The sequence below is a fragment of the Pinus tabuliformis genome, chromosome 3_2 (genome assembly GCF_031772625.1).
Source record: "Pinus tabuliformis cultivar Carrire ecotype Pingquan chromosome 3_2, CPIR1, whole genome shotgun sequence".
Lineage (NCBI taxonomy): Eukaryota > Viridiplantae > Streptophyta > Pinopsida > Pinales > Pinaceae > Pinus > Pinus tabuliformis.
In genome coordinates this window covers 583,314,503-583,327,803 of record NC_142302.1, presented here as the reverse complement: position 1 = coordinate 583,327,803, position 13,301 = coordinate 583,314,503, and the positions used below count along the sequence as shown (strand labels likewise).

The following is a 13,301-nucleotide window of genomic DNA, read 5'->3' as shown; positions in this document are numbered from 1 at the left end:
AACTGTAGCGGGGAACTCTTCACCCACATCTAAGAGTGGAAAAGACGCTCCTCCTCCTCTGGATCATCGGGTTCCTCCTTCTGGATTTTTGCGGTGGCGACAATGGCATTGGGCTTTGCATCAATAATCTACTTCCTTTTTTCATTCCCCTTGTCAGGTTCTGACTCAAAGTCGAAACATGCATTTGATTTTGAAGCCTTCAGCTCGGCCACCAATGATTTCTTGGCCCTTCACTCGCTTGTGTTGTGGGTGGAGATCTTATGGAACTCACACCACTTTCCCGTGACCTTCTTCAGCTTTGCAGTGTTGTCCTTTTCTTATGGCATTGGCGGGTTGTCCTAGGTCATCCCGCATTGGCTTTGTCCTTTGTTCTGCGGTTTGAGGGTACCTTTCCTTGCTTCGGATTCACAAATCCAAAGTCTCGCTTCTTCTGTTTAAACTTTTGCTCGATCTTGACGGCGTATCGGTACGTCGTGCCAAGCGAGGAGATGTCCAGGAACTCCATCTCGTCCTGGATGTATCTATGTAGGCAGCTGCGGTACTTGAGTACCAAATTTTTCTCAGAATCCTTGATGCCCAACTTCGTGCGCAAGGTATGAAAAACATTGGTAAACTCCGGCACATCTTGGTCCCTTCCCTGCCACAGCATGGTCCACTTTATGTATTTGTCCTCATAGCTCCCGACAGGGTAGTACTGCTCCTTGATGGTGTCCCGGAATGAATTCCAAGTGGAAGCGACTGAAAATAGTGAGTTCATATTTTCATCCTTCTGCTCACAATAGGTTTTCCACCAATCCTTGACGTCGGGTGGGGGGGCTTTGAGAAGAGCAAAAGTAATCTTTTCTTCGCTGGAAAAATCATGAACAGAAAAATATCCTTCTAACATACTCAACCATTTATCTACAGTGTCTGCATTTATTTGGCCCTCAAATATGGGAATGTCAAAGTTTACTTGTACCTTAAAAGGTGTGGAGCCTCCAAAGTGACTGTTGGATGTGGATGTGCTGCCGGTGGGCAACCGTTTAAGGACCTGGACAAAGTTATCCATCATCGCATTCCTTTGTTTTTCAAGGGCCTCCTCGAGCAATATTTTGATAGGATCTCTTGCTCCCTCATCTTTCTTTTCTTCCACCATGAGAGGTCATCGGAATATACGACACTGGTCTTGCAAAGGTTCGACCAGTTCAAGTCCTAACTCCTTATATCCCGACCTCGTTGGTGGCATGCAAAGAAATACAGAGAAAGCGCAGACTGCTCTAATACCATTGATCTGAATTTAAACAGAAACGCAACAAATTATAGATATAACCATAAATACAGATATGCAGCAAAAATAACACTTCCTTTGATTAATATCGAATAATGAAATATGCTTACAAACAGTATGGAAACGAGACTAGCTCGGCGATGGTAGCTTATCTTTGAGAAGAGGTGTGGTGGCTACATCCTCTGAACTGCATTACAATGAGGCTCAAGGGCCTTTTTTATTATTGAACAATAAGAGCAAACCCTAAACAACCAAAACCCTAACGCGAGGAGATGTAACACCAAGAGTTTATGGGCTCTATTAGGGTTAGTTGGGCAACCAACTTCTCGAGGTCGTGACCTGGTCATATTATCTTTGTTTGATGTGCATGATACCCTATTGGAAAATTCTCTCCAAGGACTACGACAAAGTCGCTGACGGTAGATTGCCAAAAAAACATCGTTTAGGGCCTCAAAACGGCTCTAGAAATTGACCTGAAAAACTGCTAAAATAGTAAATTGTGCTACAATTAAGGAAACTGAAAAACTAAAAGAAACAATGGTGGTGGTCCAAGTGGAATTGGCAGGTGGCCACCAATATCCACCTGGATCAAACCTAGCAAGTACTATGAAGCATAGTATGGCACTTGGGGATGCCTAAGCAAAATTCGATCCTAGAGTTAGGGCTTGGGATTCCTGGAGATTCCATCGTTAGAATTGCCTCAAATTTGGAGAGGGAGGGGACCCACCAGCGCAGTATGATGAGTAAGAACGGGACCCACCAGCGCAGTATGATGAGTAAGAACTTAGTTTCTTGATCAAGGAGGCTCGGAAAGTCAGCTTCATCCAACATTGAGAGAAAGAAAAAAAATGTGACCTTCTAACATTTATACTTCAAAGCAAACGATGCAAGCTTATCAAAACAAATAATCTCTAGGACATTTCATTCAAATAACATTGGCCCATACATTAAATTAGCTAAAACATGCTTAACTCCACATTTCAATTATGTAGCAACTAACCCTAATTTTAGCAGTATGTAGCAACAAGAATAACAACGTTAAAATTTACTTACAACATTATAGAGTATATCCAACTAGCATTTCGTTTGCAAGACAAAGCTCCAAGACAAGAAAAATAGCCCAAATCCATACATCAAAATTCATCCATCTCCAAAAATATCCTCCAAGGAAAAAATGTGAAGTTCTCTATGATTAGAGAGATCCCAAGTCAAGTGATAAGCCAAATGAATGTATCTAACGTCAATATATATCCTCCTAAGGAGTTCGAATTACCCTATGGGCCTACATTAGCCGCTAATGATAAAATAATGTGCAAATAAAACCCCTATTGGTGACAAGCCCACCAAACTAGCTCACAAGTGGAAAAATAAGCCTCATAAGGAGCCAAATAATAATATGTACATGTCGTGGGGCCCTCCAAAGGCCTAATAATGTCTTGAAGTGCCACACTGAGGAATAAATTCCTCGGAATATGATGGACAAGGGGGTGGCCCCTTGTTCTCCAAGTAGTAGACCTGTGGTGCTCCCAATGGGTCAAAGGGCACATAAATGACCCCATGGGGCTCCATATGAATTGGAGGTGCTTGTAGATCCTCTACAATGGTCCAAGTGGTGGAATGAATGTTGCCATGACATCGTACAAGTCGTGGGACACCTGCCAAGACTTTGGGGCTCCTTAGGGGCCTGTTGGGCATAATGTACCACACCTATCACCATCATCACAAAAGTGGATCGCTAGTAGTCTCTGAGCATCGATGAAGATCCGTGGAGTGTTGTCTACTGTTGTGGAGGCCAATGGCTCTCTATGCACACCATATATGTGCCAATGTAGACCTCTGGGGTTAGGATCCCGTATAAGGAGAGTAAACCCATATGGACACCACCCATAATCCTGCATAGATCTAATGTCCCCCCTAGGCTTCCGGTACAACCAGTCATTAAAATAATTGTATAAAAGAGTTTACAAACCATGGATAACAAATTGGGCACTTCAAAATGGCATGCCCTTCCGTAGTGGGCTTTGGCATGTGCTAGTGTCTCCAAGCTCCAAAGAGAGTTAAGCAAGTACTTTATTAGGTTGTTTTGGCCCTTAAAGGGGATAGTATGTCTAAGGTACATCCCTCTAATGGGGGTGGCAAGTGATAAATAAGTGGAATGGAGTAGGGAATGAGAGGGCCAATCCTGGGCCATATATTGGGGCATAGGGGTAGCTAGATAAGGGAAAGCCCACACTTGGGTATGTAATGTGTAGGAGGGAGCAATTGTGGCACATGAGGTGCCCCAACCTTGATTTTTCCACCCTTCTTTATATGTTGTTTTCCTTTTTATGAATTTTCTTTAATTAACTGCTTGGGGCTCAAAGGACAAGAGCATGATGTGTGAGATACAACAGCAATTACCCCCTTTTAGGTAGGGTGGTTCATTGCCCTCCAAAGGTTGGGACAATCATGAGTTCTTCAATGATAAAGGAGGCTCATCTAGGGCCTATGGAACTAGGGTAATGACCATGGATAGGGGTAGAGCTCATGTATTGGCTTTTGCCCACATGCTAATTATTTTGTCCCAGCCATATTTTGTATTTTGTGGTAAAATTTCCTATTAAATGTGGCCAATTATGCTTCTTTCTTCTTATTTTAGCTGCTTCAACCTCCAAGGCATCATTGCAAGCCTAACCCAAGGTAGGGGCAAGGGGATAGGCAACTTGGCCTTATGTGGACCCAAAATGGAAATGTGGACCCAGGTGGGAGAAATGATGAATGGAAAGTGAGTAATATATGTGGATAAGAGCAGGACCACACACCCAAAGTAGGGGTTTCCCAAATAGTACCACCCTAGAACCAAATGGTCAATAAAGGAAATCCTACAAGACTAAGATCCAAGGGTAACATCCAAAAGAGATCAAGGGGACAAGAGCACAAACTAAGCCCACCCTTTCTGCCAAATCCCCCCATCAATCCATACCCAGAAGTATCCATGATAAGTAAACCCAATACTCAATCACCAAATGACAAGAGATACCTTTAGATTCGAGAGGCCCACCTTCAAACGTACGATCAATACAGTGTGAAAATTCCTAGATCTAACAATCTCTGGAATCCTACTGCAACCAGTTGAATCTACTTCACCTAGATCATAAATTACATTACAAACTTATTTCAGATTTCTTCATGAAATATTGAAGTAAATTACTGAAGCAGCCTACACCAAATTATATATGATTCTAAAACATAGAAATTGAGCAAGAAAATACAAACCCATAGGACACCGTTATTTTTGGACAAATGTCCCCAAAAAAACCCAATGCGGGAAAATCGGTGCATCAGCTCTGAGAGTTTTATTATTATGTGGGAGAAAATCTTAGTACAGTTCTAGGATGCTCAACTAGCAATTCGATACAGAGAGAATACTAGACAAAAGAGTGGTGAAATGATCTCACCTTATCACTAGGAGAATCAGTGACTGATCCTGCTGAACTGGATCCTCTGTGTCACCCTCTGCATAGAACTGTGTCACTCCCGGCAATTTCTACATCACCCCTGCTGGGTATTACACTGCCCCTCTTCCGGATCCTCTGCTAGCTAAGAAAATCGATCTTCTGCCTCCCGGACTCACACCCTTTCTCTAAGCAACTGAAACTCGACTTCCCTTAGCAGGAAACTTGACTTTCCCTCAAGGCCTGTGCTGCCACTGCGTGGGATAGCGTCATGCCTCTCTCTAGACGTCTTTCCGTCCTCCCACTGCCTCGTACTCTCCAGAAATTCCTTCTTCCAGATTCTCACTGCCCTTCTACTGCAAAAGATCTCCTCGATCAGAACTTCCTCCTCATAACTTCTCACTTCAAAAATTCGATCTCTTGATCTCTCTTGTATTTTCCAAATGACCCTCAAGCCCCTTCTTATATCTTCATGTTAGACAACCAACGGCCTAGAGTAACTCCTAATCAAAGGCTCAAATCGTTTTGACTTGATATCCGTCTTTTTCTAGAAGATTCACCCACAATTAGATTAATACCCATTAATATTTTAATTTTCCTAAGTTTAGACTTAGGAACCCCATTAAAAATATTAATTATTTTAATATAATCGTCTCCAGGTGGAATTTCCCAAAACGGTTTCTGGGTTCTTTGGAATGCATGTGCCCAAGCCTCCCTGCAAAATTTGAGGCTTAGAGCACATCCGATGCTACCCAAATCAACATGCAGGTGGGTGAGGGACCACATGGCTGGCTCAGGTGGCAGAGAAATGGCACAACGAGCTACTAGGCGGTTGCAAGGGGCTGCTAGCTGCCGGCTGAGGTTCATCATGGAGAAAAATTTATCCTAGGTATATCACCCACGAAGTGGTGGGTAACAGTTCCTAGCCTAAACCAACAGTGAATTAGAGCATAGGTGTATGGAGGGAGATCACAGTCAAGAAGGAGGTCTGGAAGGCAAGAAAAGGATATTATAGCAACTTGACATCAACCCTAACCAGTGACCAGACTTGCACCAGCCCTTGAGGATGCAAGTATGTGGGCAGATCAACTTGGAGGAAGGTCGCAGTCAAGGAAGGGATCTAGGAGCAATGAAAGAGGGTTGTAGCAGCTTCCCATCAAACCCTAACCAAATCACTAGAACGCAGAAGCTTCTACAACAGTATGACTCGAGTCTAAGAGGGCACAATTTGTCTTCTCCAGAATTGCATTTTTGGGTCAGCTATGTATCTAAGGGCAGTGATATTGGATCTTCAAATTGGCAAGTCAATTTTGACCTTGAATTATTGTACTCTCTCTCTCTCTGTTGAGCATTTGACATTAATAATAAGAAGAATTGATCATGGGCTTTCCCCATCTCAGTGTTTTTCCTTGGCTTGATCCATATCCTTGTGTTCTCTTGTCTTGGCTTGTCTTTTGCATCTATCATTTATGTTCTTTCTTCAGTTACTGTCAATGTGATAATGAATCAAATGATTACTAATGGAAATGAAATGGATTGGTATCTGGGCTAATATTGAACACTGAAGTAACTGGCCTAAGCAAAGAACATGTTAATTCAAAATTAACACTTTATAACTATGAAAACCATATTACTGCACATTGTATTTCACTCTCTGCTTTAGTAGCCAACGACTCTCAAACGTGATAATGGGAATCCTCCCAAGCCACTAGTACAGACCTTCCACATCATTGTGTGAATGTCGATGTCTAATAGGCAGAATTGTGTTTGAGCATTAATATAAATCACTCACCTACAATAGTTTTTGAATTTTTTATTATCAAATCATGTGTATATAATAATCAAAGTTAACATTTAAGAATTTCTTTAAGTACAATCACAGATCATATAAATAAAATATAATTTGAAATATTTTCTTAATGCACAGAAACTTTGGAGAAATCTTTGTTATCTTAAAAATATATAATTTACCAACTCTGAAGTATTACTCACAAGCAATTTTGTAGGTATATATGCAAAGCCTTTTCTTTTTATTCATCAAATTAGGGTTTCCACAAACTTATGAAAGTCTTTGGTTTGAGTACCAAAACTCTTAATGGAAAGGCAATAGAGTCTATAAAAAGATAAAATGTTTTGAATTTTAAAATAATATTAATAACAATGGTCATGAGCATTTAAATCATCTCACAAAATCAGAATATTTGTACCTAATATTGCCAAGAAGCAATCTTTGTGGCCCTCTTTTCACCATCAAAAGTTTCCTAAAGCCTATCAGAAAGCAAAGACAACGCAGTTAGAGGTGGGTAGCTTGAGATTTTGGATCCAAAAAGAAGAATGAATAGAACAAGTTATAAGAGATGAGAATATGCTCCAAAACTCACACCTAAAGGCCGATCTAGACAAAATCTTTAAAACGGTCATCCATCCAACAATGATGGGACACTACGTTCGCAATCATAACATCTTAATATATGAAACGATTTGAATCACCATAAATAGCTTACCCACGAGAGATCGGTTACATTACCAACCCTACATTAGTCAATAGTAAATACAAAATTTACAGCAATTTTACTCTAGAAAGACTACAAGATTGTAATTTTTCCCATCAACTCCAGAAGGCACAGTAACAAATGGCTTTGACATTCAGAGATGATTTCTAAGAATTCCAGAAAGATTTTCTCTCAACAAATGAGTAGATAAGAGTTAGGCCTCGGGTTGATGTGCTCTGCTTGCCACCATTGGTCACATTTGCATCTCGAAGCTTACCACCTTGGCATCACATGAGGCCATAACGCATGAGTATCTTTATTGTCAATAGATAAACCAGAATAGGTTGACAGTGAACTGATGACACTTACAAGGTGCCAATGATCTGAAATGATCATATGTTAAAACTGAAATAGAATTGATTATGCCATCAGTGAAATGAATGTTAACTTAAAGTGTTAAAACCGTGAGAACTGCTCGAGAAGAAGACTTTACGAAAAATGAGAAAACATAAATAAGATGCAAAACAGTAGTGAAAACAGCAAATACACAGCGATACCAGACAGCAAAATTGATTACGGAGTTCGTCCCTGATGGACTACGTCTCCGGGTCTGCTTTCAAGATGGGCGACCGCTTTATTAGGATTGATACCGAAGAGGTCGATTACACAGAAATTTGACCAAACTGAATGTGCACGCAGGCACTTCTAGTCAATGTCATAGGATAGCTCTCTGAACCAGCTTTCCAACACCTGTCACAGTTCCCAATTCTAACACTGGGTGCTCCTGTTACATTGAAAACGAAATCGACTATAACCTCCAAAACCTGCATACAAAACCCAAAACAACTCTCTTCTCCTTCAATGAGCAAAAACTGCCTCTTATAACCCTACAAGTAGATTCTTAACTCCTCAGGCTGAGTTCGGGATGAATGAGCTGCAATTTGGGTTTGTTTGGTCTCGGTCTTGTCACTGTTTGCCACCTAGGGATAACACCATGGTCATTGAATTAGTTTTCATGGCAAAACTTAACAAAAACCCAAAATAGACCATATATTACACATTTCCACTAGCAGTTTACTAACGGTGCAGAGTTGGTTGATTGCCCGCATGTGAACAGGTAGTTTGGCTGCGGTCTTGTCATAATCTGCCACCTTGCAGGCTTATCCCAATGGTTGCGGTCGGCGATGTGAACGCGGCTTACCTGACGGTCTTATCCCGGCGGTTCTGGCACGATCTCCAATTGTTAACCCCGACGGCTAATCACTCACTGTTCACATGGTTACAACTCACCCGGTTAATTGTCGCTGCGATCTACGATGACTCCGCCCAGTTACTATTTGCATTGTTCACATGAACAACGGTCCCTACGCAGTTTAGTCCAGCGGTCAGGGGACTGTTATAATATTTATAATGTTTTTGCATTGTTTAACAAAGGCCAAGAGAGTAATGAACATAGGTTTATGCATGTTTAATACATAGTTTGAATTGCAATGTATTATATAGGTCGATAGTTGATAACATAGGGTTTAGACTTAGGGAAAAGGGATTTTAGTGTGGTTTAGGTTTAGTTTTTAATGTATTTTCAATACATTGTTTGTATTGTAATATGGTTTGATAAAGTTTACGACTTAGGTTTATGTGTATTAGGGTTTTAGGTATTTAGGTTAGGATTTGTCATTACATGTTTCTCACCATAGCTTTTAGGGCTAGGTTTTACTTTTTACATCATATAAAGAAAACCCATTTACATCAATTGTCACAAAGTGACATTCAAACCCCACACGACGACAAGCCTTTGTCGACACCCGAACTCTGCAAGGCGAATGATCGACGACAAGCCTTTGTCGACACCCGAACTCTGCAAGGCGAATGATCAACCCACGTCGACAACCATATCCTGGTGGAATTGACGACAACCTCATGTCGACAACCAGGGACAAAACCATATCACCATGAAAACCACTGACATCACCTGAACAACCTGAACCATAAACAACACTGTTGAAACTAAACGACACCGGACTGAATGCTAATGATGACTCTGAACCTGTGTAACTGATCCGACGAGATCCTCCTGGATCAGCGAGCTACTAAAAATGAATTATTTCCAAATTTATCACACTACAATAAACACTCCCCTTTCACCATTTGGGCATCATATACCTACAAAGGAGAAATATGGTCGGGACTCTATATGGAGCTTGACTTGTGGGAATATTTTACATATAATATAAATATCATTGAGACCTTAACTTATAGTTGGCAATCCCTTAACATGACTACAGACTAAATTCGAAAAATCTGGACCTCAAGAGCTTGGTCAAGCTATGATATGCCCAATCAACAAGTGTTTAATTTCCTATAGAACACTTCCCTGAGGGCAAAAGCCACTATTTTATGCATCTCCTCTAGATGGCCACGGAATGTCTCTGAACATTGAATGTTCGAAGTTAGAATTGAATAACACTATAAATTGCAAAATGCTATCCAGTGAGGAGACTAACAAGTTATGAATAAACATCTCAATTTTTTAAAATCTTCCTTTCTGTCATACTCCATGACAGAATCTTCGTATTTTTTCCCTATGCAAATGACCTCAAAAAACCTTTAGCAGCATTGAAAATTCAAATTTCTTACGTGTGTATCTGTCTTCCTAGTAAGCCCAATTGACAACACCTGCAAAGCATTCTCTTGCCTGTCCTATGGACAGAGTCAGATAAACAAGAAAACCTTTTGAACCATGAGGAAGAGTTTGTGCACCCGTGCTGACAGACTTCAATGCATCATAAAGCAGATGAAACATACTCAGATATCATAGCTCTCAGCGTATATCTGAACGTTAGTGCAATAATTAATTTCAATCACAGAGATGAAGATGTTCCAGATTTTACTCAGAAGGATGCACTGTACTCAATAATACAATGGGCAATGGAAATAGTAAATATTGAATTTATGCAACATCTCTTCAATCATCAACCAGAGATTTCAATATCAAAATTGCATGCATCACGCATTTATTTGGACCAGATTGTAAGTGAACACTTCCGCCTAGTTCCACTTTGAACATTTCTGTAATCATACATTCTCTTTCCATCTTTGTGCACGAACTATGGGTTTTCCAAACCGCTGGCGACGACCTGAAAGAGCATTGAGTAGAAATTCCAAGGAATTCTCAAGGGCTTTAGCTGATTGATCCAACCCTTTTGGTTCTAGCTCTTGGACGACACATAAATCATATAACAACTGCACAGCAGCTCCTGCTGTGCAAGTGCGATCCAATGATGGCTGCGGCCTGTTTAAAACCAAACTCACACCTATGAGTCCAACTTAAAAGCCAGAATGAACAAGAAAAATGCTTCAACGCAGCGTCTTACCTCAATCTATGCATCACAGACAGATTTGAATGTGAGAGTGCAAGACATGGCAAACTTTCTCCACCCCAGACAGCATGTGCATGTTCCTTCATGTGACAGGACAATTTAGATTACAATTTTACTGGTTTGCTTGCAGATTACCTAAACGAAAAGCCACTACATTGACCTTGAGTCTGTTTGAAAAAGCATGTAAATCAAGTTTGACATTACAATATACAATGCAAAAGCAGATAGCAGTTTTAATTTCTACAATCTGAAAACTTTGCTCAAAACACCAATAATGTTTCGAATGAATGTTCACAGCTATAAGGTTTGATAATTTATTTGCAATTAGATATGACAGCACATGACATAAACCTCAATGAAATGAACCCGTGAACTCACTTTTTCAGTTATTGATAACATAATTAAAGGTTAAGCAGATGCATATGTCAGGTGTTTTGCATAACAGTCGTAATAATTATAGCAAAAATTATGGGTTTAAAATTTAAATGTGTTTTACTTTAGAAGCACTTCAGAAGTTTTGAATGAACATTCCCACCATCATTAGGGAATCCAGAAGCTTTTGAAAGATGTAGAACAGTGAAATACCATCAAATATCATCAATTGTGAGGGAGGAAGGATGCACTGCTATTCCATAGGCGGGCACAGGCCTGGGACTTCGATTTCTTTCATATATATATCCTGGACGATAATCTTTTTATTTCTGTTTTGTCTCCTTATGCATAGCTTGGAGATATGCCATTTTGGAAATGTTTTTTTTTTCTAGAAAAAGGAACTGTATTGAAGATCTACTGAAGTGGGATATGACAGTTTATATATGATATGAAACTATCTCTTTATGATATGCTGAATTTAACTGGTTTTTGTACTTAATAAAATCCAGTTAGTTTTTTTTCCTTCTGAAAAAATCATCAAAAATCATTAGGTCCACGAGGGAATGAGGCATTAAATCTGTGTAAAAGGGAAAGATTAAACTCATGAGATAATATTCTTGAAGAGAGGACTTGGTCAAATGTTCACAATATAATATTCTTGAAGAGGAGAATTGCCCAAATGTTCAAAAAATTAACATAAATATATTGATAATAACATTATGAAGGGAAGAAAGAATCACTTAACAGATAACTTTAGTAAGTAATTATGGTCAATGGATTTTAAGGAATGACATAATTTAATAATAGAATAACTTAAAATGGAAGAGAAAACACACTAGTATTAGAAAGTATGAATTATAAGCATAATAATTAACCACTAATAATAGAATTATTATGGCCCAAAAATCAAAGAAAAACAAGAAATATTGATGGAATATTTAAATGGGGAAAATGGTAAAATTAAAATTAATAAATCAGAAAATGATGAGTATCTAATTGTCCCTGATGGTGGTGTACAGCTGGGGGTTTCTGGTATCTTCAGGAGAGGTGTTGGAACCACGCCTGATTTTCAGTCATGAGGTGGTGAATGGAAGTAGTTAATGAGGTTTCAGTTGATATGTGTGCCATTAAGTGTATTAAAGGTTGATCCTGGATGAGGACTATTTGTTGGTGTTGGCGTCGAGGGTACGAAGGCAATGTTACCACCTCATCCTCTGGCTCTGGTCATTCCTTTGGTCTGAGTTGGTGGGTGATTTCTAGGTGTGCAGCAGTTCTGGTTAGCAGCGGGATTGCTAGAGCTAGAAGGTGGTGCTTTCGTTTTGCTCGTCTTCTATAATTTCTTCGCTTGTTGGGATTTACCTTGCAAACCTGTGTGCATCATCTTATTCTCTATTTCTTGTGGTGGATATTTTGGTTACATGTGAATTATCTTGTCGTGGTTGTTTTCTATGCTCCTTTGCTGTGGTCATTCTTGGCTATCTGGACTTATAGTCTCTATAGTGTTAAGCAGTCCTGTTCTCAGTTTTTTCGCTTCTTGTTGAGGGCTTTCTTTGTCTTGGTGCCATAGCTCGGTGGTCTTGTCTTGGTGCCTAGCTGGGTATTTTTCAGGTGGAATGTTTGGTTTGTAATCTGGATGTGTAGTGAATTCCAAAACCTCTTGGGTCTGGGCCCTGTCGAGTGGTTTATTGCAGATGACCTCACTGTTTTCAGGTCTGGTCCCCAGAGTCTCCCTCTCTGTCCCTTGGTGTCTTTCATTGGACGTTGTTTGTCCTCAGGTTGTTGTCATTGTCTCTCTTCTTTAGTGTTTATGGCACCTCGGCAAAAAATGCCCTGTCAAGAGGAGGTGGCATTTTTTCTGGGTAGCAAAGGTCACAGCCCTTCTCTTATGACTCAATGGCCACTACTTCAACTCAGTTCCTCTGGAGGTCCGCAGAGAAATTTTATACGTGGAAGGTGTGAAGAGTGATGATTGCCCTTATGCTTCAGACTTGGAACTGGCTGGTGATAAAGGTGAAGTGGCTTCCAAACCTCGGTCGTTTTCGGAAGCGGAAGTTAAATTTTTAAAGTTCCCTGGCCTTGAATCAACAAACTACTACTTTCTTTTGTCTCCTCTTCAAGGAAAAACAGGTGGAGAATCACAACGTTTTCTCCTCTTTGGAGGACATCAAGCGAATGGTAAGAAATAGACAATTTTGTTTAAAGAATGTGGATTCTCGTCTGGCAAGAGTGCAGACTTTTCCAGTTAGTGATTCAGGTTCGGGCAACCTCACTGATCCTCCTACTCTCAGTAGGCACTGTTATGAATATAATTCATAATAAGTAAATAAATAAAATGAATGTAAATATTAAATAATCA

General features: G+C 40.0%; 1 protein-coding gene across 4 annotated transcripts in view; it reads right to left on the bottom strand.

Moving 5' to 3' along the window:
* Window positions 1–10,110: 10,110 nt before the first annotated feature.
* The window catches only part of LOC149181899 (uncharacterized), a 231,740-nt gene continuing 228,549 nt past the window's right edge, over window positions 10,111–13,301 (bottom strand). For all 4 annotated transcript variants that reach the window (XM_089416717.1, XM_089416716.1, XM_089416718.1 and 1 more), the window contains 2 exons: window positions 10,568–10,653; window positions 10,111–10,485 (listed from right to left, as the gene is read on the bottom strand). In XM_089416717.1, coding sequence (XP_089272843.1) covers window positions 10,269–10,485; window positions 10,568–10,653 — 303 coding nt within the window. In that variant the 3' untranslated portion in view covers window positions 10,111–10,268. The remainder of the gene's footprint in view (window positions 10,486–10,567; window positions 10,654–13,301) is intronic.